At 35.3% G+C, this 24,351-nt stretch overlaps 1 protein-coding gene across 1 annotated transcript in view; it reads right to left on the reverse strand.

Annotated features, from left to right (window-relative positions):
• GBE1 (1,4-alpha-glucan branching enzyme 1) overlaps positions 1-24,351 on the reverse strand; it is a 290,909-nt gene that overhangs the window by 218,112 nt on the left and 48,446 nt on the right. The window contains exon 2 of the mRNA XM_043448921.1: positions 8,435-8,604. Coding sequence (XP_043304856.1) covers positions 8,435-8,604 — 170 coding nt within the window. The remainder of the gene's footprint in view (positions 1-8,434; positions 8,605-24,351) is intronic.

Here is a 24,351-nt window from a genome sequence, read left to right on the forward strand (position 1 = left end):
TGGATAAGCAAAACAAACAGTGCTATAAACCTTTTACAGATTTACTACATTTCCGTTAACTCCCCTACAGTACAAAATGATATTCAGTTGTGTTATCTGTGGCATAAGAAAGAAAATCACAACAAATTAAATTGCAGTTGCTTTAAACGTCTATCTTAAGTGACAGCTGCTTCTTAGTGTAATACAATTTGAACTTAAAATGAATAGGTGTGATCAAGATACAGAGAATGTTGAGATATGTTATAATCATTCACACTTGGGGCTAGATGTAACTATTTTAAAATAGAACTTCTCTAAGAAAACCTCTAACTTGATAACAGAAAATATGAATAGTGTTCCTTCTTTGTATAAGTAAATGATGAGCTTAATAAAGTCACTTTAGTGGACAAAATTGTGAAAATGTCAAAAGACAAGTGTTGAAGAACAACCATAAACAGACTAATTTTATAGACATTAAGAATGAGTGAAAAACCAAAACTGAAACCTAACAAAAAGTACTATATTATCCAAACAGAATATATTTTTAGCAGGATAGTTATAAAAAAGCAACATGAGACTAGAAAATTATTATTTATGTCACACAGTTCAAAATCTACCTTCTAGCATTAACAGCATACCCCAAAATTCCAGAAAGTAAAGATGCTTCCCTTTAAAAATAATCCCATTAGGCATTATCACAAAGCTCTTTAATCCTGCACAACAACCGGGGCCAGAAGTCGATTCATATATTGAAAATATTGGTTAAAGCAGAGAATGATTATATATACTTTAAAAAATTAAACATACATAGCAAAAATCATACATATTAAATGTTTTAATTTAAAAGACACATATAAATATTCACTCCCCTTCTGATATAAATTATAGCTATTTCTTTAAGCTTAGGTCCTTTGATTAGGATTTTGTATCATATGAACCTGTACCTACAATGCAATACTTATTATTTTTAATCTCCTTTGGATTAAAATAGAATGAAAGCTAAAAGGTGCATGCAAAATAATTGGCATATGAAATCATCAGATTTATATCATTTTTTGCAATTCACTGTGCATGCTTAATTCACAGTAACTTTCCAACTTGTCCTTACTGAGATTTTTCCCAGTACTTGATAATTTTCTTCACTGTCACACTCACAGTTCATCACTTTACATAATATTATATTACAGAATACTAATGAAAAGAATGGGCATTCAAAGGATTTGAGGCAGATGGGAAACTGGCTCATTATAAGCACACATAGCAACTGGCAAGAGCAGAAATACACACGTGAAGTAGATCCACAGTCTACTCCCCAAGCACGCTCCGCATCCTATGGGAACCAGGCAGTACCACTTACCATGAGCCTGTCAAGCAGAAATCAAGTCTAAAACGTAGATAATGATTAAGTAAATCTCCACTGTACATCTATTCCACTGAAAATGTACAATTCATCAGTGAACACAGATAAAAGCAAAGGGAGACTCAACATCAGACTAGAGAGCTAGAGAATATTCTGGCAACTTTCTACAAAAATGCCTATTAGCTGATTAGTTATTTTAAGTTCACACACATCAAAGAGGCTGTTTTTCAGCATTGGTGCTGGTTTAGTTAACAGTCCTAAAGCCTTCTATGTCTACCTTGTAACTTGCCATTCAATCACCAAAATAAACAGTATCAGGGTTCCCCAGACTACTCTGGAAATTCACTTTCTAGAAACTTGTTGTGTGAGTGCTCAGTCATTCTGTCATGTCTAATTCTTTGCAACCCTGCGAACTGTAGCCCACCAGGCTCCTCTGTCCATGGGATGTTCCAGGCAAGGACACTGGAGAGGGTTGCCATTTTCTTCTCCAGGGGATCTTCCAGACCCAGGGCTTGAACCCATACCTCTTTTGTCTCCTGCACTGGCAGGCGGATTCTTTACCACTGTACCACCTGGGAAGCCTTCTAGAAGCATCACCATCTCCAATAAGCCAAATGGGAGGAAGCCAACTAACAAAAAAATGCATTCAGAGAGGACCCGTGGGGAGTTGAAAATGTCTACACTGCAAAAGACTCCTTGAAGTTCCACCTGAATCCTAAGGTCAGTAGACATGTCAAAGAAGACATCTTAACAATCTCCATTGGAGCATTACCCTACCTGGCACCCTCTGCTCCTATAGGAAAGACTCTTAAGATATCAAAAACTCTGGCAGATTAACACTTTATATTTTGAAAATGTGTTATTTGCCAGGGGGATCCTTTATATTATTATTCCTGATTTTATAAGTCTCCATAAAATCAAATTCTGCTTCCAGTATCACCGACACAAGGCTTAGCCAAATTATTTGGTTAATGAAATGGAAGTAGAGACCGCATTAGCCACTTTTGAATGGAAGCTTTTAGAGCCACGACAGGTTCCCTCCACTGTTCTTTCTCTGTCACCAGATTGGCGCATCTCACACAGGGGCTGCTCCATCACCCTGGATGCTGGAAAGAATGTGACAGTTGGGACAGAGCCACAGCTGACAACTGCAGCCCACATGAGCAAGAGATAGACTGCGCTACTGTAGGCAATTAAAATGGTGGAGTTTTCTTGTAACAAGCCTTACCGCAGAGAAAGCGAATGCAACCACCACAGATCTAGCTGAAGAAAGAGACTACAAAGGAGGTTGACATCAGAACTCTACCTTCCAACCAGAAAGGACTTCTAAGCCAAAAAAAAATAATAATCACCATTTTTCAGATCAACGTTTCTCAAACGATTAATATCGATGATGACAGGCCAGTTACCTTTCCTTTTTCAATTTTCCAATCTATTACAGACCAATACATAAAACATTAAAAATGAATTATTAGAAAATTGAAAGAAGAGTTTCCAAATGTAAGCCCCAATAGTTGTATTCTCATTATTAGATTCAACAGAAAAAAAATTCCTCTGTCAAGCTGCTATTAGGTTTCTGAATGTGTACTCCCAATTTCTGAGAATATATTACTGTAAACCAATTACAGGGCACAGAACCTCACTGCCCCACAGAGCACATTTTGAGGAGCACTGTTTCAGAGCATGTGAAATTAAGAAATACAAATGCTTTTGTGATGATATAAACTCCTTGGGAATTGTATAAAGTGAAAATTAAACTGTAGACAAATTTTTCCCAGAAAATAAGTAAAAATTTTCTTTAGTATCTTTCCCACTCTGCAAAAATATCTATGGTTCCTTTCTTCTATAGGCATAGAAATCAGGTTTGTTTTTTTTTTTCTTTCCCTTTTCTTTTTCAGTCTATCAATGATAGACATTTAGGTTATTTGAAAAGTGCCTAGCTCCCAGACTTAGTAATTTTAAATGAAATGTTTTCAGTTATAGCGAATAGGAACCCAATTATTTTATATTGACATATGTAGTTTACTGCCTTTCTCTCTACTGATTATTATCTAGCTACTGGAAAGCAGCTAGTTTTCTTCAATTATTTAGCAACCTGCAATAAACATAATTTAGTTCTAAAACCCCAACTATATTTTAAATCGCATTTAATTTTCTGAAGAATGAATCTTTCCTTTATTAAAGATAATTCAAAGTTTCAGAAACTCATCTCAAGCCATTAAAGTAGCTTCTGTCTGGCTCAGAAATACTTTTTGGGTGGTAAGATTCCAATCTTGATGAATGTCATTATATATCCACTGTCCTGGGTGGCTGCAGCAGCTGCTAGCTGCTTAAAAAAGCTAGTTTTAAAAAAAAAAATGACTGAAAGGAAAAGAAATGATTGTTTCATTTTCTCTAAAATGAAGAAAAATATGTGTAATATATTTAAAGTGAAGGTGCTTTCTGAGTCTTAAAAATGTGGATGGCAAAAGCCAGAGCTCCTTCAGTTTGAGCAACACAGAGACTATATCCATTGATTTTTGCAAGGCTCAACTGCGTTTTAAAATTAATAGTATTTTTTAAATAAGAAAAAGAAAGAACTTTGCAAATTAGAGTAATTTTTCAATTAAGATCTCTGTAGCACTGAATGATGTATAAAATGTCTTCACATTTGTAATCAAGTTAGTATCTACAGCAACCCAGTTAGAGATGTAACAGGAATATCATTGCCTTTATCCCCACTAAGCCAGATGAAGAACCAAGTTTCGAGAGCTCTACTTGGGTTCAAACTCTAAACACCATTCTTTTTTTTTTTCTCTACACACCAACTCCTGGTAATTCTTTCTTAAAGATCATTTATATTTTACAACAGTAAGCATTTGTACCTAAAATATTTTCAGGTCAGCGGGCAAAAAAATATGCTAGAAAAACATAAATTTACCAGCAGTTCTGTGAGTATAGAAAAGGACAGTGCAATTTCTACAATGATTAGGAGAGAAGAGAGACATCACAATATGCTAACATATTTTGACTACTGGTATAATTTCTTATAATACAGAATTAAAGTCTAGACAAGTCTTTAATTTTCATTTCCTCTGAAACATTATCAGTAGTAGATGGTTAATGATTTAGATAAAAATTGATTTAAGAACATTTCCTTTTACTATTTTTCTGTTACTGTAAATATAAGCAATAGTCAATTTATGCCTTCACAGAAATAAGGTTTTTATATTGGTTTTTGAAGATATGTTTTCATTATCTTTGGAAGTGTAGGGAAGAGGTAGGCACAAAAGCAATGTTTTAAATTATATATGTATACACTTTCATGATAAAAACATATAAGTAAAATTATGTTACTTTTTACATCACTACCTATACATAAAAAAATAAGTTTATTTTAGGTGATATTTTAAGTATATACATAAAAGTTAAGCTTACTGTTACATGAGACGACAAAGTAAGGAAACAAATTCTTAAAAATGATCAAGTTACAGTTAAAAGTTATTTCTATAGAATCTTTTGTTTACTGCTGTTTCAACTTAGCTGATAAATATGAAGTTATAGGAATACAGTTAAATGCTTTTAAAAACATTTTAATATCACTACCAAAGCACCTAGAATAATTTTAATTAATCTTCATTTGCATTTTCTAATTTTAAAAATCAACTGTAATTTTTTTAGCTAATTAACACAAATTGTATTTCCACTTCAGTTTAGTACGTTTATACATTGGAAGACTTACTATAAAATCAAACACATTTTTGATGCTGAGAAAAACCTTAACAAAGAAAAATAACTTTCTTTTTACTCAACTCTTTGATACATAAAAAAATAGATTTTTATGTAAATAAGGGGAAAACAAAATAGAGAATTCCTTAATTGTGTCTTTTAAAAAGACATGTTTAGTTCAGTAATTTATGGTATATTTTCAGCTATGCTGTCACTACCATCAAAATTCTGTATTATACAAAGTCATATTAAATTTATACTCAGGTGTAACATTCTCTTCCAAAGACATACTATTTTTAAATGCATTATCAATCTAGAATTTTGGCCCTACTGTCAATTTGAAAGTTGCTTTTATTTATTTCTAAGCCAAAGCTCTTCAATGAGAAAAGTTTGAGATCCCAAATATAAGGAGATCCTGAGGGGCTTCCCTGGTGGCTCATAGTAAAGAATCTGTGTGCAGCGCAGGAGACCAGAGCTTGATCCCTGGGTCAGGAAGGTCCCCTGGAGAAGACAGTAGATACTGGAGGTACCCACTCCATTATCCTTGCCTGGAGAATTCCACGGACAGAGGTTATAGTCCATGGGGACCCAAAGAGTTGGGCATGACTGAGCAATTAACACTTTCACTTTCTGAGACCATATACAGGACAAAAAAAAAAAATAACTAAACCTTCATCTAGATAAGTAAATAGATTAGACATCTAAATTTTCCCAACATACTGCTTGTTAATTATTTTAACAGTTAACTATATTCTATCATACTTCCTATCTTCTGTCACAGTTTCATTTATATTAGCCATTCCTATCTCTCTGGTAAAAATAAAGGTCCACAGATTAAATCTGATATTCTTCCTACCCTTAGACACTAAATAAATACTGCTTGATTGAAAATAATTGACAGAGTGTTGTTTCAAGAACAAGGAGAGATTTTAAATTATGTGACATATCTTCACAAAGAGCAGAATTTTCAAAAATCAAATTAGATTAAAAGAAGTTAAGCTATTTTACACTAAAATAGGAACTAGATAATTTTTAGTGTTCTCTTTACCAAAGACTATATAAATTATTATACTTTTAATATTTAAGCATTAAGTCCAAACTCCTTAAAAATTTTAAATACAATTTCCAAAATACACATGGCTCAACTGGATTTACAAAGCACAAGTATATAGCTACCAACTATAGTTTCATATAGTTTCTCATATTTTTATATCTCTAAAACATATTTAATGGATTCAATCATAAATATGTGGGAGAGGTTACCAAATGCAAGTACCAAGTTTTAACTGAGATTCTTATAGTACTTTTTTTTTTGGTATCTGTATGTAAAAATCTAACTTAAACACTCTCAAGCAATACCTCTCAATAAATGGCAGTAAAAAAAAACAAAACTAAAATATAAAACTAAAAAAAACTAATATAATGCCCAAAAGTACCTTGATTATAGGTTGATGTAAAACAAGTCTATTAACAAAAAGCTAGCAGTCAACACAGTCACTCAGAGAAGATGGGGAAATAGTCATGTTTATATACAAGAAAAAATTATAACAATTTTAACAATTTAAGTGAAAAGACTGATAGCTTCTAAATATATTTCGTAATAACCATGGGGTCATAAAAAAAAATAATGATAATAATCACCAGGCCATGTTAATCTGAGTCAGCAGATCACATGACCTTTCTTAAAACATTCCCTAAAGCTTTCACTAACTTCTCTAGAAACACAGGAAGCTGATGTCATCTAATTTTGGAGACTACACAAAGAATAACTTATAGTCCTTTGACCTGTTCTTTTCAATAATAGAACCACTAAACAAAAGTGGCTACTGACTGCTTAAAATGAACTTAGTATAACTGAGAAAATAAATTTAAAGTTTTATTTAATTTTAATTAGTTTATTCAATGTAAATTTTAAAACTACCACTCAGTTGAGAAGCTAGAACTTTTAACAATGTTTGGAAAAATTGGGGTATGCACTTTAAACTGCAAATGGCATTAAGTCTAAATATAGATCAAGTATTTCCAATGGAAAAATACCCCACCAGATTTAGAAGAAGCAATACAAAAGAATGAAAATATCTCACTAACAAATTTTACATTGATTACATGTTAAAATATATTTTGATATATAGGGTTAAATAAAAAAACCTATCATTATTAAAATTCATTTTTTATCCTTTATTTTTTTTTACTATTACCATGAAAATATTTAAATTATATAAATGATGCTCATTATATTTCTACTGGGCAGTGCTGCCTTAGACTATATAAATAAAATCAAAACTTTTTTTAAAGTCAGGTTCCTTAAGGTATAATTTGCACACAGTAAAACTCACCCTTTTATATGAATACTTCTATAAATTCTGGCAAATGTACACAATCATGAAACCAACACAAGCACAACATAAAACGTTTCCATTACCCCAGAAAATGTCCCCTTATGTTTCTTATCAACTTATCAACTCACACCTCCTATCCCCAAACCCTGACAACCCAGTTTTCTGTCCCTATAGTTTTGATCTTTCCATAACAGGATGGCATATAGACCTCTGAGTCCAGGAAAATCAAACTTCAAAGACCATACTATCCTATGGTGCTAAAGGATTACTATTATTTGATATTTCCTTTCCTTGTATTATGAACATTTTGCCAAGGCTTAGTTTTCCAGTTATTCCATTTTCAAAATTGAGTTTCTTTCCCTGTCACTATTACAGTGAATTATTTATACTTATAGAATAAAACTGAGCAGACTGTATATTAGTTATGTACTTACAAGGCTTCTACTAAACTGTAAGCTAGAAGCCTGACTTGAACTACTACACTTAATTGTCTAGTGAAACTAACAGTGCAGATAATAAGGCTGAGAAGATATTCCCCACTGTGTTATTAAAAAAAAGAAAGGAAAGGGAAAAAACAAAGAATTGACTGATGAAGAAGTTAACCCTCTAATTTAGACGTTTACATTTACTGAGGTCTCACAAAAAGATTAGAGGATGCAACAACTATGATGCCAAATAACCAGGAGCAAATGCTAGTGGAGACTGAACCTAAACCAATATCTTCACCTAAATTGGTACTGGCTTTGTCAGAGCTTGCTAACAAGGTTGAGTAAACTGGGAGTAATCTGCCTAAACACAATTTTTCTCAAACTGTTATTTCTGGCAAGTGATTATATAGAATATAAAGTTTTTAAAAATACTTGTATCACACCAAATCAGAAATACTTTTAGCACATAAAGGCAAAGACTCAAGAAACTCAACGGGCTCTATCTGAAAAGTAGAATATTTGTAATCAATAATATTCATAAAAGTTAAATATATAATATCTATGCTTTAAGTAAATAAATGAAATGTTACAACTGACTTTAATGGTTCTAAAATACTTACTGAAGTCTCCAGTAAGAAAAACTCCTTCAGCTCCTGGGGCCCATTCTTTGCAGTATAAACCACCATCAGCGCATCTGTGGATGCCAAATGATTCATAGCCTCTGGAAAACCTATCAATACTACCTTCATTCTCTCCAATGTCGTTCAAAGTCTTGCTAAACCGCTTATACCTTTGAAAAAGTGCAAAAGAAAGGAAATTGTAAAATCAAATCATCTTCCAGAAAAGCTGCTGTAATTAAATATCTGTTTTACTATCATTCAGGAAAAAAAAAAAAGATATCATTAAAGAGGAATGATGTGAATAATTTCATTTATTGCTAGAAGTTACCTGGTAAAATAAAATCATTCTTATATCAAATAAACTGAGCTAACCAAACTAACTTTTATTTTTGCAATTTCAAGCATTACAGTATAAGAGAAAACATGATAGTTATGTTATTCCTCGAGTATTTTAAAATCAACATTATAGCAACTTCTATGTCAAGACAGTATAATGAAGGAGCATTCCTACATCTATAACTTCTAAAACACTGAAAGAAAATATAGTTAAAAACCAGCAAGAAGAATAAAATTACCCTACAGCAGGTCTGGCATACTTTCCCTGTTAAAGGGCAGATAGGAAATATTTTAGGCTTTGCTAGCCATCTGGTTTCTGTCACAATTACTCAACTGTGTCTCTGAAGCGTGAAACTGGCCACTGACAATATGTAAATGAGTGGGTGTGGCTGTGTTCCAATAACACTTTATTTACAAAAACAGGTGGCAGGGCCAAGTTTGGCCTATGGGTTTTGTTTGCCTAGTCGTGCCCTACAGCAAATAACCATGGAAAGAACATTCATCACCTCAAACTACCAAAGCCAGCAGCCATGAGAAGAAACCAAAGCTTCCTTTCCAAGCAGGATCAAGAATAATACATGGCTGCTCTTGACCCTCTCCCAGACGCCCAGAGCCCACAGTCAGGACCGGTACTCCAAAAACATACTATTACTTGCACTTATCACCCCAAGTCTGGGGAGAAGCAAAGGAGACCAAAACTGGCAAAACTAGAGAAGTGAAGCATGTGGCAGGTATTCTCTGTCAGAAGTGAAAGTTCCAGAACTGTGCAATGAATTGACCAAAGCCCATAAACTTCCCTGTGCTTCCCCACACCCTGAGGGGTAATCAATAAAAGTCCCAGAAAGATAGTCATGAATCCAAATAGAGGTATAAAGGAAAGAAGCAAAATGTCAGAAGCTAGCTAATGAAGAACACCGCAACTGGGGTGAACAGAAAAAGAATCTTTATACAAATGTTTCACCCTGTTGTTGCTTAGTTGCTAAATCACAGTCTGGCTCTTTTGCGACCCCATAGACTGTAGCCTGCCAGGCTCCTCTGTCCAAGGAATTTCCCAGGCAAGAATACTGGAGTTGGTTGCCATTTCCTTCTCCAGGGGATCTTCCCAACCAAGGGATTGAATCTTCATCTCCTGCAGGCAGATTCTTTACCACTGAGCCACCAGGGAAGCCCATTTCACACTGTACTTCAACTTAAATAAAAATGAATTCAATCATAATAAGAGCTGAGAGATTATATTAATAGGATAGAATGACAGAATGAGAAGTAAAATGAAACTGCAGACCCAAGGAAATAAAAAGAGTAAAAAAATCTGTCACTAGAAAAACAATAAATTAGAATTGGCAAGGAACTAAGTGTACATGCAACAACAACAAAAAAAAATCAGGTAAATGAACAATTGGAACTTGATATGATTAGGAAAAAAAAAGACGAAGAGGATTTCCCTGGTGGTATAGAGGACAGGAACCTGCCTGCCCGTGCAGGGAACATGAGTTCAATCCCTGGTCCAGGACGATTCCATATGACACAGAGCAATTAAGCCCGTGTTCCACAACTACTGAGCCAGCACTCTGCAGCCCATGAGCCACAACTACTGAAGGTCTCATGCCCTAGAGCCGTGTTGCAACAGGAGAGGCCACAGCGGAGAGAAGCCCAGGCACTGCAACGAGACTAGCCCCTGCTCACTGCAACTAGAGGAAGTGCACACACAGCAATGAAAAGACCCAGGGCAACAACAATTAAACAAATAATTAAAATTTAAAACAAGAAGGCTTGATTACCAACGCAATCAATAAAAAGAGAAAAAGACAAATTGAATATTAAGTTAATCGATGCAAAATCAACAAATATGATCAAAATAAGGATACCTGGTGACTCTTAGGAACAAAAATCAAATGAATATAAATCATATAAAATTGTACACTATTTCTTATGGAATTAAATATGCATGTTAAAAAGAACATACTGTGTTTTAAGAAAAATTTGGAAAACAAACACGCAAACATGCACACAGAGCATCACCCAGTTTAAACCACTGAAATTCAAAGGAGAAAGAATGTAATTCTATGGACAACTGGTACAAAAACATGAGGGGGATGGGGACATATTTTTTTGTAAAGGAACATCACATTAAAGACCCAAAGATAACAAAGCCAAGCCCACACTATTCTGAGAGAAAAAAGTAGTATTCTAAGGACATTATATGAGACACATGTTTACTCAAGCTTAAAGAATTCTTTAAATATTGCAAATTAAAAAACAATTTTAAGTCTATAACACTAATGAATCATTCTTGGGAAAAAAAAAAAAAAAACACTTTCCATAAAATTTAGGCAATTAAAAGACTAAAAACACCAGACAAACGGACAGTGTCATTGCAGCCATTTGGCTGAGCCCTAAGTCTTTAAATATAGAACCAAGGCTAGACAATTGTGTAATTATGTGAATGTGATAAGAAAAGAATCTCAATGGATGGGTGAAAATTTGCTTTATTAAAAAACAACAGACAAGTGAAAGGGAGATGGAATAAAGGACAAGAGTGGTCAGACTCCTTATTTTTTTAAAAATAGAGTCACTCAACACTGACTAAAATTCAAGATTGTCGTCATTATACCTTTTAATCTCTTCATGAACTTAGATGGACAATTTAAAGAAAGTTATGTGTAGATTTAAGTCATTCTTTCATTTTATTTCAGTAGGTTTGTTTAAAATTAAATTTAACATATTTTCCTCATGTTTCATTGTATTATTTCTATCAAGCTACTTTTCTACCCTCTTACCTATATACAAGCACATAAAAATATCAAAAATGATTTTCTTTAACATCAGTGATTATTTTTTGGTAGCATTTTTATTTTCTTTCTTCCTTACATTATTCTAACTATAACAAAGAAATGCCATTTAAACAAAATAAAGGGTTTTTTTCTTAAAACTATAAAATTTTAGAGTATTAAAACATCTATATAATCCATAATCATTACATATTCATAATTTTAATGGGTATATGAAACTATGTTTATAAAACTTGGGGAATTTAAATAATTTGAAATAGATCAGTGGGACAAAACTAGGTTCTTGAAATGTTCTTGAACATATAAAGAAATTAAACATACAATAAAAGGACATTTCAAGAAAGAAATGTGAAAGAGAAACAAAACAATGGCTTACCTATTAAGATATTGGAATCTAAGTTTAAAAATTGGACCTCTAAAATCAAAATAACTTCAAAAGATCAAAGTTATAAATATTAAATTAAAAATAAACAAAACCAGGAGTTCACAGAAAAAAAAATACAAATGGCCAGAAAACACACTGAAAAGACACTCAAATTCAATCCTAAATTTCAAAATTCCATTTTCCACTTAAAGACCAATAAAATGTGATAGTCTATGCAGACAGAGTGCAGGGGCAGGAAAAAGACATTTCCAAATACTCTTTAACAAAATAGAAATTAGGTAACTATTTGGCATTAGCTAGCTATGAAAATTTCTAAATCACAGTCTTCAACTAAGTAATTCCATTTCTAGAAATTTACCCCTTGAATATATCACACAAGGAAGCAAACACATCTACATGTACAGTGGTAATCATTATGGCATTATTTAAAATACCAAACCATAGACAATACCTACCTGTTCAACAGGAGAGGCTGGTCAAATTAACTGTGAAACACACAAACAACAAATTCCATGAGATTCATTATGAAGAACGAGGTAGAAAGAAATGTACTGATATGAAAAGATGTCCCAATATAGACGGCTTAGGGAAAGAAGTTGCAAAGCAGTTTTCCACAAAACATCTATTTGTATAAAGAAATATTCACACAGCTACAGATGGCATGTACATGGTATTTTCACAGGGCCCCTTCCCCTGCACCAGGGGTTGGATTCCACTGGGCTGGGGTGAGCCGGGGCCTTAAGTTCCTAGCCCCACCACACTCACATTTACTTCAAAGACAAGAAGGGGTACAGAACAGAATCTGATCAGCGGAGTGCAATTCCTTTGGGTATGGTAGGTGTGAGTGGAGTATTTCAAATATGAGCCCCTTTTGTATTGTCTAAATATACCCAACACATACAATACACATGCCCAACTATGAGTACACATCCCCATGGTTTTATGAAAATGCAAATTATATTTACTCTATTACTTGAAACAAATTAACTTTTAATGAAATGACGTAACTCCAGTATCACTGGCAGTCTTTACTCCAGAGGACACAAACTGAATTACTGACAGGAGCCAGGCAGGTAGCATAAATATGAAGAACTGCTCCCGCATAAGAAACACAAAGAACAAGCCTGATGATAAAAGAGTAACCAGTGAGGCTAGCCTCAGAGTATGGAAAACAAACTAGAAAGGAGCTCAATTGAAGTGGAGAGGACAAAGCCCAGGAAAAAGTGACAGCATCTATTTAAAAGCTCTAGCCTATTGTTACCAAAGATTTGCCAAATCAAGTAATCATTCAAGAATTTTAAAAAGGCCAGATTCTTCTGTGAATCCTCCCTAATTAAACATCAGCCACTGTTTCAAAATACTTTAAATACTGATCTAGGCAAAAGAAAAAGCAGCAGAAGAAAACCTCAGTCTACAGCTCTAATAAGAGATTTGTATGCAAACTCTCTCATACCCTAAATTCTATGAGAAAATGATTTTTACCTCTTAAAGATACCATTCGGCTACAACTCTCAATGTGTGGAAACTCTAATCAATATGAGATGCATAAATAACAACATTCAATGATCAAATGGTAGAAAACAATCTGGATAGAAGTAACAAAACTAGAAGAGAAAAAATAAGTAAATCTGGACTTAGGGTAAAAAAAATTACATACACATATATTATCATAAACAAGAAAAATTACTGATTCTTTTTTTTAAAAGATGTCAACTTTTGGAGGGCAAATAAATGTAGCAATAACTTTATTGTCAATGTGGTTATAATATCTTTAAAACACAATTTTAGATTTATTTAAAGTTTAAAAAATAATCCTTCTTAAGACGTTTCAAAAGATATATACAAATGTGCCATTTACTAAAAATTGAACAGAAATAGGATTATAGCATGATATTACTTTAACTAAATATCTTGACGTCCTCAAGGTCAGCCCTAGAGCTTCTGATACAGAAATACACATTCCACTTTGAAATCACTGTGGCTCAAAAAAGAAAATGCCTGAGGATATAGCAAGCTCATCATGCCTGTGCCGGCTCCTACTACAGTCGTCTCTCTTAATATTTTGCTATGAATTTATAGGATATTTAAAAACTGGGTCAAATTCTTGGTAACCAAGAACATAAAATGAGTTATATTGCAACTAGCACTTTGTACAGATATAAAAATATTACAAGATTTAATATCTTCATTGATGTTTTTAATCCTCTTTGCAGAAAGAAAGAAATAGAGGCACAGATAAATATGAAAGTTGCTCAAGGTCAAGAAGGTAATGAGCAACAGAGATGCGGTATTACTCATCACAAAAGGTATTTTAAAAAAACAGGAGACATAATCTCAAATTAAAAGTCACATTTCCTCTTAAAGAAAGCCCCATAACTTTGATTCATAAAGTTATTAATCTTATAATTAAGAGGATCAGATAAGGCTCTAGAAATAAACAGTGTAGGTTCAAATTCTAACTCTGTTACATAGTATATGTAACCTTGAACAAATTACTTAACCTCCCTTTCCTTTAATTTCTTCCCCTGTTAAGTGGGGGAAATCCAATAGTTTATAAGGAATCAAAGAAATGATACCGGGAGTCATCCCCACAGTATCCAGCATGTGCTCAATAATTGTAAACTGTAGTTTTTCACCACCTCAGTAAGAAGCACTGCTGTATTATACTTTTTAATTTATAATTTCTTAAATTACAATAGTTATTTAGATTTTAATATGCATGTTAATTATTAGTAAACATTAAGGACTGTTTCTCCTTAAATTTCCAAAGTGTTTAAGAATATTTACTTTGTCCTGCTATGAAAGGTTATAAATACAGGCATACTAACACATACTAGGTACTCCAGATTAATTTGAATGTATGGATTATAAAAAGTTTGGAAGAACACTAAGTAAATTGGATAGCCTAGGGGAAAGAAAAGTTACTTTAGGGAAGTAGTTAATGCTTAGTTTGAAAAAAAAAAGAAACAGGCTAAAAACCTTTGCTCTTCTGTAAGACATTTCATCTTAGATCCATACTGAAGTTCTAATTTCAGGCAAGGTTGTGAACACTGGAGATATGTCAGGGGAGATGGATCATATCTTATCTGGAAATACTCAAGATGTAGAATTCTTTCTCAAGTGCTTCTGAGTGGGCCTGAAACACAATGAACCCATGGGGGAAGTTCCTTCCATGCTAACTTAATTCTTTTCAAGATTTTATATAGTCATCTGTTTCCTAAAGGAGACTTGGAATAGAGGCAAGAAAAAGCACAGACATAAAAGCTCAACAGGAATTTTTAATAAACTAAAAAAGGGGAAAATAAGGTTAAAGGAGAGGGGAACTGAATTTTTTTTTTGGAACAAAAAAACTGCTTTTTAAATCACCCTTTCAAAAGACTTCAAGGTGACTGGCAGAAATTTTCTTCTTAAAGCACAAAGTACCTGAAATACACAAACTTCTCTATATATTAAATCTGTCAAGTGAAGAGTAGGCATTTGAGACCTTAAAGTGAATAGTTTCTGCCCCTCAATCAAGGATAAGTATTCAACAACAAAAAAAACCCCACAACATATTTATTACAGAAATTATTATTGTGTGTCAATAATCGAAGAACCTCCCCTTGATAAGTTTATCAGTCCAAGAGAAGACTGTTCAACTCAGGACAGGAAAGGGGTGAGATAAGCAAATGCTAACAGAAGAATAAATATAACAATAGAAAAATTAATGGGATAAGACAAGATTTAAAAAGGCTCTAAAAAGTGGCTGGCATTTGTGTTATGTCTCAAAGGATGAGTAGTATTCTTTAGCAATTAAGAGACAAGACAGAGAAGAGCTTTCAGTTCAGTTCAGTTCAGTCGCTCAGTCGTGTCCGACTCTTTGCGACCCCATGAATCGCAGCACACCAGGCCTCCCTGTCCATCACAAACTCCTGGAGTTTACTCAAACTCATGCCCATTGAGTTGGTGATGCCATCCAGGCATCATCCTCTGTCGTCCCCTTCTCCTCCTGCCTCCAATCCCTCCCAGCATCAGGGTCTTTTCCAACGAGTCAACTCGTTGAGGTGGCCAAAGTATTGGAGCTTCAGCTTCAGCATCAGTCCTTCCAATGAACACCAAGGACTTATCTCCTTTAGGATGGACTGGTAACAAAGAGCTTTACACATACACAAAATTAAGGTGGTCCTTGTGGGCATGAGGACTAGCTTTATGTAGCTGGACAGGAGGAGGGGTAGAAATGTAGAGTTAAATCAAGATGGAAAAGGTGACTTTCAGTTAGATAATAAATTAAATGAAAAATAAAAACCTTTAGGACTTTAAAGAGGAGATAACTGATACTATCAGAGACAGTCTTTAAAGGGAGCAGTTTGAAGGATGAATTTTAGCAGTCAGAATAAGATTAACAAAGTCTTTATTACAGACTGAATATTAAAATACCAGAGTTTGTGAACTCTCTTGTTATACTGGTCAATGAAAATAATTTTAAAACTGACCTTATAGTAGACATGGTTTCTAATTTTTGACTGCTTTCCTTATATTTAAGTGTTTAAATGTACTAATCAATAAATAAATGTATAAATTTTCAAAATTTCACCCAAAATTTTAGTGATATTTCCAATCTGTATTCAATTTAGCATACACCCTAATCTTCATCTTCAGGAAATAGTAAAACTGGGACCATTTAAATAAAAGTGACAAGCGAGAAGGGGTAAACTCCATCCATTTATTCCACAAATATTACTAAGCATCTACTATACATCCAATGCCATGCGAGTCACTGAGAACAGAGATGAAAGACAAAGCCCATGCCTTCAAGACATTCTTTGTTATGTATGGGAAATGGTAAAGAGAAAACCAAGGACTGAGAAAGCATTGTGTAAGATGAAGATTTATATTCAGAAGATAGAAGCAGCTAGAAGATAAATACCACAAAGATAGGAAAAATTGTTTCACACACAGATATACCTAGTCATCTAAAATACTGGCACATATTAAGTACTCAAGAAATAAATAATGAGTACCTATTACTTCCCAGACTGTGGCTAGGGAATGGTGATAGGATGGTTAGATTCAGATTTAAAATTAGGATTATTACATCTGAATTTGCCAAAAAAGATCCATATAGTCAAAGCTATGGTTTTTCTAGAAGTCACATATGGATGTGAGAGTTGGACCATAAAGAAAGCTGAGCACCAAGGAATTGATGCTTTTGAACTGTGGTGTTGGAGAAGACTCTTGAGAGTCCCTTGGACTGCAAGGAAATCAAACCAGTCAATCCTAAAGGAAATCAGTCCTGAATATTTATTGGATGGACTGATGCTGAAGCTGAAGCGCCAATCCTTTGGCCACCTGATACGAAGAGTCAACTCATTAGAAAAGAGCCGGGAGCTGGGAAAGACTGAAGGCAGGAGGAAAAGGGGATGACAGAGGACAAGATGGTTGGATGGTATCACCGACTCAATGGACATGAGTTCAAGCAAGCTCTGGGAGATGGGGATGGACAGGGAAGCCTGGGGCGCTGCAGTCCATGGGGTCGCAAAGAGTCAGACACGACTGAGCGACTGAACAACAACATCTGACCTTGAATCCCAATCCTACCTCCTATCAGCTGTAACTAAGACTCAACATCTCTATCTAAGTAAGAATCACAGAACACATTTCATAAGATAACCAAACGATAATGAAATAAAGCTTAGCATAACACCTTTCACACAACATGATGAATAAGCACAATGTTAGAACAATAAACATACTATATGATTGTTGGATTTGAGAGCAGCATAGAAAAATCAATAGCCTCTTCAAATATAAGATATAATCCACCATAATTGTACAAGACTCATTTACTATGAGGCATATATCCTGAAGTAACCAAAACTGAAAAAGACACATGTATGCCAATGTTCTATGCAGCTCTATTTACAATAGCTAGGACATGAAAGCAACCAAGAGGTCCATCAACAGATGAACAGAAAAAGAAGCTGTGGTGCATGTATAATGGAATATTACTCAGCCATAAAAAGGAGTGCGTTTGAGTCCATCCTAATAAGGTGGACAAACCTAGAGCCTATTATACAGAGTAAAGTAAGTTAGAAAGAGAAAAACAAATATCATATACTATCTTCCATATGGAATCTCGAAAGATGGTACTGATGAACCTATTTGCAGAGCAGCAATGGAGACACAGACATAGAGAACAGATTTATGGACATGACTGGGTGGGCAGGAAGGAACGGGTCGGGTGTATGGACAGGGTAACATGGAAACGCATATTACCAAACGTAAAATAGAATGGGAATTTGCTCTGTGACTCAGGGAACCCAAACGGGGCTAGGTAACAACTTAGAGACGTGGGATGGGGACGGAGCTGGGAGGGATGTTCAAGTAGCAGAGGACAAGGGCAAACCTATGGCTGATTCACGGTGATGTTGGAAGAAACCAACACAGCACTGTAAAGCAATTATCCTTGAAATGAAAATAAATAAATTAAATTGAAAAAAAAAGAAAGCTGCTGAGTGCTGAAGAATTAATGCTTTTGAATTGTGGTGCTGAAGAAGACTCTTGAGAGTCCCTTGGACAGCGAGGAGATCAAACCAGTTAATTCTAAGGAAATCAACCCTGTATATTCATTGGAAGGACTGATGTTAAAGCTGAAGCTACAATAATTTGGTCACCTGATGTGAAAAGTCGATTCATTGGAAAAGGCCCTGATGCTGGGAAAGATTGAAGGCAGGAGGAGAAGGGGGCGGCAGCGGGTGATATGGTTAGATAGCATGGATATGATGGATATGATGGTGATGTGGTTGGAGAGCACAATGGATATGACTGTGAGCAAACTCCAGGAGATAGTGAAGGACAGGAAGTCTGGTGTGCTGCAGTTCATGGGGTCCCAAAGAATCAGACATGACTTAGTGACTGAACAACAAAATGTATTTCCTCAGTTCCACTTTGGTCCAGGCTTTGTACACTCATTTGACTGGCCCTGTGAAAGCATGGTTTGCAAGGAGCTCCTGAAAGAGTTGGATTGGTGCAAAAGTGATCGGGTTTCAGACTGTGAATTTTAAATCTTCATAACTAGGCTCAAACACATCTTTATTAATTAAAATAGGAATCATTCCAATCAACATATTTTTTCCAACAAAAAACAAGTTTGCTTATCCCTATAGCATAAAAGTCTGTGATTCAGGATTTGATAAACTCTTGGAAAGCATTTTCTGCCTCCTGCTGGTTTTGGAAGTGATTTCCCTGCAAAAAGTTGTCGAGCTGTTTGAAAAAGTGGTAGTCAGTTGGTGAGAGGTTAGGTGAATATGGTAGATGAGGCAAAACTGTGTAACCCAATTCTTTCAACTTATAAAGCATTGGTTGTGTGACGTGTGGTTGGTTCTTGTCACAGAGAAGAACTGGGCCCTTTCTGTTGACCAAAGCTGGCTGAAGGTATTGCAGTTTTTGGTGCATCTCATCCATTTGCTGAGCATACTTCTCAGATGCAGTGGTTTCACCAGGATTCAGAAAACTCTAGTGGATTAGACTGGCAGCAGACCACCAAAAAGTGACCATGGTCTTTTTTTGGTGCAAGTTTGGCTTTGGGAAGTGCTTAGATGATAAAGAATCTGCCTGCAATGCAGGAGACCTGCATTTGATCCCTGGTTTAGAAGATCCCCTGGAGAAGGGAATGGCAATCCATCCAGTATTCTTGCCTGGAGAATTCCATGGACAGAGGAACCTGGTAGACTAAAGTCCATTGAGTTACAAAGAACTGGACATGACTGAGCAACTAACACATTTTGGTGTTTCTCAGCCCAGCCACTGAGCTGGTCATCACCAGTAGTCATATAAAATCCACTTTTTGTTGCATGTCACAATCCCACTGAGAAATGATTCACTGTTGCTGCATAGAATAAGAGAAGACAACACTTCAAAATGATGATTTTCTGATTGCCCCAGTTTATGAAGCAATCCACTTATCGAGTTTTTTCACCTTTCCAATGCTTTAAATGCCAAATGACCATAGAATAGTTGATGTTGAGTTCTTGGGCAACTTCTCATGTTGTTGTAAGAGGATCAGCTTCAATGATGGCTCTCAACTGGTCATTGTTCAACTTCCCATGGCCAGCCACTACAATCCTCATCTTCAAACCTATCATCTCCTTTGCAAAACTTCTTGAACCACCACTGCACTGTATGTTCATTAGCAGTTCCTGGGCCAAATGCATTGGTGATGTTCTGAGTTGTCACCGCTGCCTTATGACCCATTTTGAACTCGAATAAGAAAATTACTCAAATTTGCTTTTCATCTTACATCATTTCCTTAGTCTAAAATAGATAGAAAATAAACTATAAGTAATAAGTCATTAGCAAAACACTTAAAGTGAGAAATATACTTTAAAATGATGTATAACGTAACCACATTTATTAAGTATTAGTACTCCACTATCAAATGGCTAATTTCAACAATGCAAAAATCACAATTACATTTGCACCAACCTAATAGAACATGAAAATGTGGAGAAATAAAGTCAAAAGAAAACCAGGGTTATGTGATAACCCAGTCAAGACACCAACTGCTCCCAAAATGAAAGGAAGGCAATTCACTTCCATCATCTCATTTCTATTCAAACTAACAGTAAAATGCATGAACATGATTTTTTTTTTCATTTTTATTAGTTGGAGGCTAATTACTTTACAATATTGTAGTGGGTTTTGCCATACACTGACATGAATCAGCCATGGATTTACATGTATTCCCCATCCCGATACCCCCTCCCACCTCCCTCCCCACCCCATCCCTCTGGGTCTTCCCAGTGCACCAGCCCTGAGCACTTGTCTCTTGCATCCAACCTGGGCTGGTGATCTGCTTCACCCTTGATAGTATACATGTTTCAATGCTGTTCTCTCTAAACATCCCACCCTCGCATTCTCCCACAGAGTCGAAAAGTCTGTTCTGTACATCTGTGTCTCTTTTTCTGTTTTGCATATAGGGTTATCGTCACCATCTTTCCAAATTCCATATATATGCGTTAGTATACTATATTGGTCTTTATCTTTCTGGCTTACTTCACTCTGTATAATGGACTCCAGTTTCATCCATCTCATTAGAACTGACTCAAATGAATTCTTTTTAATGTCTGAGTAATATTCCATGGTGTATATGTACCACAGCTTCCTTATCCATTCGTCTGCTGATGGGCATCTAGGTTGCTTCCATGTCCTGGCTATTATAAACAGTGCTGCGATGAACATTGGGGTGCATGTGTCTCTTTCAGATCTGGTTTCCTCGGTGTGTATGCCCAGAAGTGGGATTGCTGGGTCATATGGCAGTTCTATTTCCATTTTTTTAAGAAATCTCCACACTGATGAACATGATTTTTAACTCAAGCAGTTTTTCTTACTTTTATAACACTTACCAATGCCTATGCTCTATGATTTGGGCTTAGATGTTAATGAAATGAGTTCTTTAACATATAGAACTAATCTAAGACTAACTGGTATGGGCCATATACTATGATTCAGGCATGATGACTCACTATAGAAAGGAAAGAATTTAGAAATAAAAAGTTAGGTTTTATTGCTACCCTCATTAGCAAACTGACCTTAGATTTTTCCCTTAACTGATCTCAGAATTTCAGTCTGCCCATTTATAAAATGGAAAGATAATACCATTGCTGTGAGGACTACTACTGTGACTATAAAACTAGCCAACCAAAAATAAACTATTTTATGGCATGCCTCATCCTCCCTTTTTATAATAAGAAATTAAGGTATTTCTAAGTAGAAAAAAATAAAACATTGAAAAAAATTAGACTAGTTATATCATGCTAATTATGTGCTGTGCTTAGTCACTTAGTCGGGTCTGACTCTTTGTGACCCCATAGACTGTAGCCCAACAGGCTCCTCTGTCCATAGCGATATTCCAGGCAAGAATACTGGAGTGGGTTGTCATGCCCTCCTCCAGGGGATCTACTGGGTAGATCTACTGGTTTGGACCCAAGGATCAAACTCAGGTTTCCTATACTGCAGGGGGATTCTTCACGGTCTGAGCCACCAGGGAAGCTCCATGCTAATTATAATACAATAAGAAAATATAAATGCTAATTCAGTTACAAGTAAGCGGTAAGCATGTTACTAGTTTTAACCTTTTAAATAAAATCTAATTCATCTTTCACCATCTCTAGAACACAATCAAATGCACTAAGAACAATCTGATAAATATATCCTCAGAGAAGAGCAAATAGTTGATTTCTTATTTTCTGATGTTACAGAATAAAAGCTATTTAAATAACTGTTCTTACTTGGCCAAAAGTTAAATGTAATCTGACTATTTTGAATCTCTAATTAATTACATATATATATATATATATATATATAAATTAAGATTATATAAAAATCATTAGATCTATCTTATTTGGAAAGAGGAGGACAAGGCCAATCAAAACTGTTAACTTTTAAAAGTGAGTGTTGCTACCATTTAAAATTGTGTCCTGAAAGTAAATAATGCCTGTTATTTATTAAATGTTCTTTCCTAATTCTGGTACTGAGCCATAGAGGTGAAGGGGTGGAAGGAGGTCACCATTGACATCCTTCCAAATCTAAATCCCACAGAACCCAAACCATGAAATGTTCATATTCAATTAATGAAAAGCTAGAAATAGTTCACTTGGTGATATTAGCAAGCTTTACAAAACTCTCTATTTATTTTAATAAAAAGTAAGTTTTTTTAGAATTCAATATTTAGGATTATGGAAATGACATTTAATGACACAACATAAAGAACCTACTATATAGCCATTAATATAAACATATTTTGACTTAACAGATTAATTAATTAGAATAAATTAACAAAATGTAGCTAGAAATTAATTTTAATCACCATGTCTTGTCTCTTGGCTGCAAACAAATTAATAATATATTGCCCTTGCAGTTTACCAAGGTATGATTAATGGTCAGTATTAAAATTTCTGGGGTCTTCTGGCAATGTGAAAACCTGACTGCCAAACTAGAAAAGAAAAAGTCCTCTGAATGTAATAAATCAGAATTACTGAAGGTAAGCCCTGTGAGATGGCCCATCTGGTCAGGCCTGGAAGTGTCAAGCATTGTCCCAAACACTTTAAGCAGCCAGCCTCTTTATCAGCCACCCTCTTGCCAGTCACGCTCCTGTTCACGTCTTTGCTACATGCTCTGCTGATTACCTTGGAAAAGGGCAATGCTGTAACTGTTCAACTGACCTTTCAGTTTATTTTCTCTTGTGTAATATGAAACATGAGCTAACACAGTCTTAGTCTACTGATTTTTAGGAAGAATACTAACTTACTGTTTCAACAGCTCTTGGCTCAAATAATACTCTGTTCTGTGGTCAGGTTTCTCTTCTGGGAAAAATTACATGGCAAAGACCAGTGGTTTGGGCTACAGAGATAGGGGCTTGAGGTCTTCCATGATGCAGACCACAACCTGCACAACAACTGCACACAACCACACAACTCCTGAGTACGTGTGGTCAGCCAACCTGAGGAGATGCAACTCCAACCTTTTAAATTACCTAGACAAACTTGTTCTTAATATGATTCACTGTTATCAATAAATAGATTAAAAGCAATGATGGTTACGTCTTTTGTCTTTTAATATGAATGTCACTGTTACTCAAATACTGTCAAAAATTCTATACTCCCCCACATAGAGAGGGAGGTTAAGGACTCAAAAGATAACAAGATCAAGACAGACTCTCAGGTACTAGGTACATGAACTTCAGAAGGATAACCACCCAAGGCTTTAGTTTCATCTTCGGTAAAATGAAGACACTGAATTGAAAGGTGCCATCCCCTCATAGCTCAGTTGGTAAAGAATCTGCCTGCAATGCAGGAGACCCTGGTTCAATTCCTGGGACGGGAAGATCCACTGGAAAAGGGATAGCTACCCACTCCAGTATTCTTGAGCTTCCCTTGTAGTTCAGCTGATAAATAATCCACCCAGTTTGATCCCTAGGTTGAGAAGATACCCTGGAGAAGGGAAAGGCTAGAGCCCATGGGATCACAAAGAGTTGGACACAAATAAGCAACTTTCACTTTCACTTTTCACTTTCATCCAGGTCTAAGGGCCTGTAATTGCTCTTTATCCGTAATGGTAAAGAATCTGCCTGCAATGCGGGAGATTCGAGTTCAATCTCTGGGAAAGCAAGATCCCCTGGAGAAGGAAATGGCTACCCAATCCAGTATTCTTGCCCGGAGAATTCCACTGGACAGAGGAGCCTGGTGGGCTACAGTCCATGGGGTCACAAAGAGTTGGACACTACTGAGTGACTAACACACACACGCACAATCCATTCTCTAAGTTTCATTGATTTGAAGTTGGGTCCTAATTCCTCCTACAAGAAAGGAAAAAAGGCACCCTAATACAAAGGCTATTTTGGACATCTCCTACATACATCAGAGTGTACA

The sequence above is a fragment of the Cervus canadensis genome, chromosome 27 (assembly GCF_019320065.1).
Source record: "Cervus canadensis isolate Bull #8, Minnesota chromosome 27, ASM1932006v1, whole genome shotgun sequence".
Taxonomy (NCBI): domain Eukaryota; kingdom Metazoa; phylum Chordata; class Mammalia; order Artiodactyla; family Cervidae; genus Cervus; species Cervus canadensis.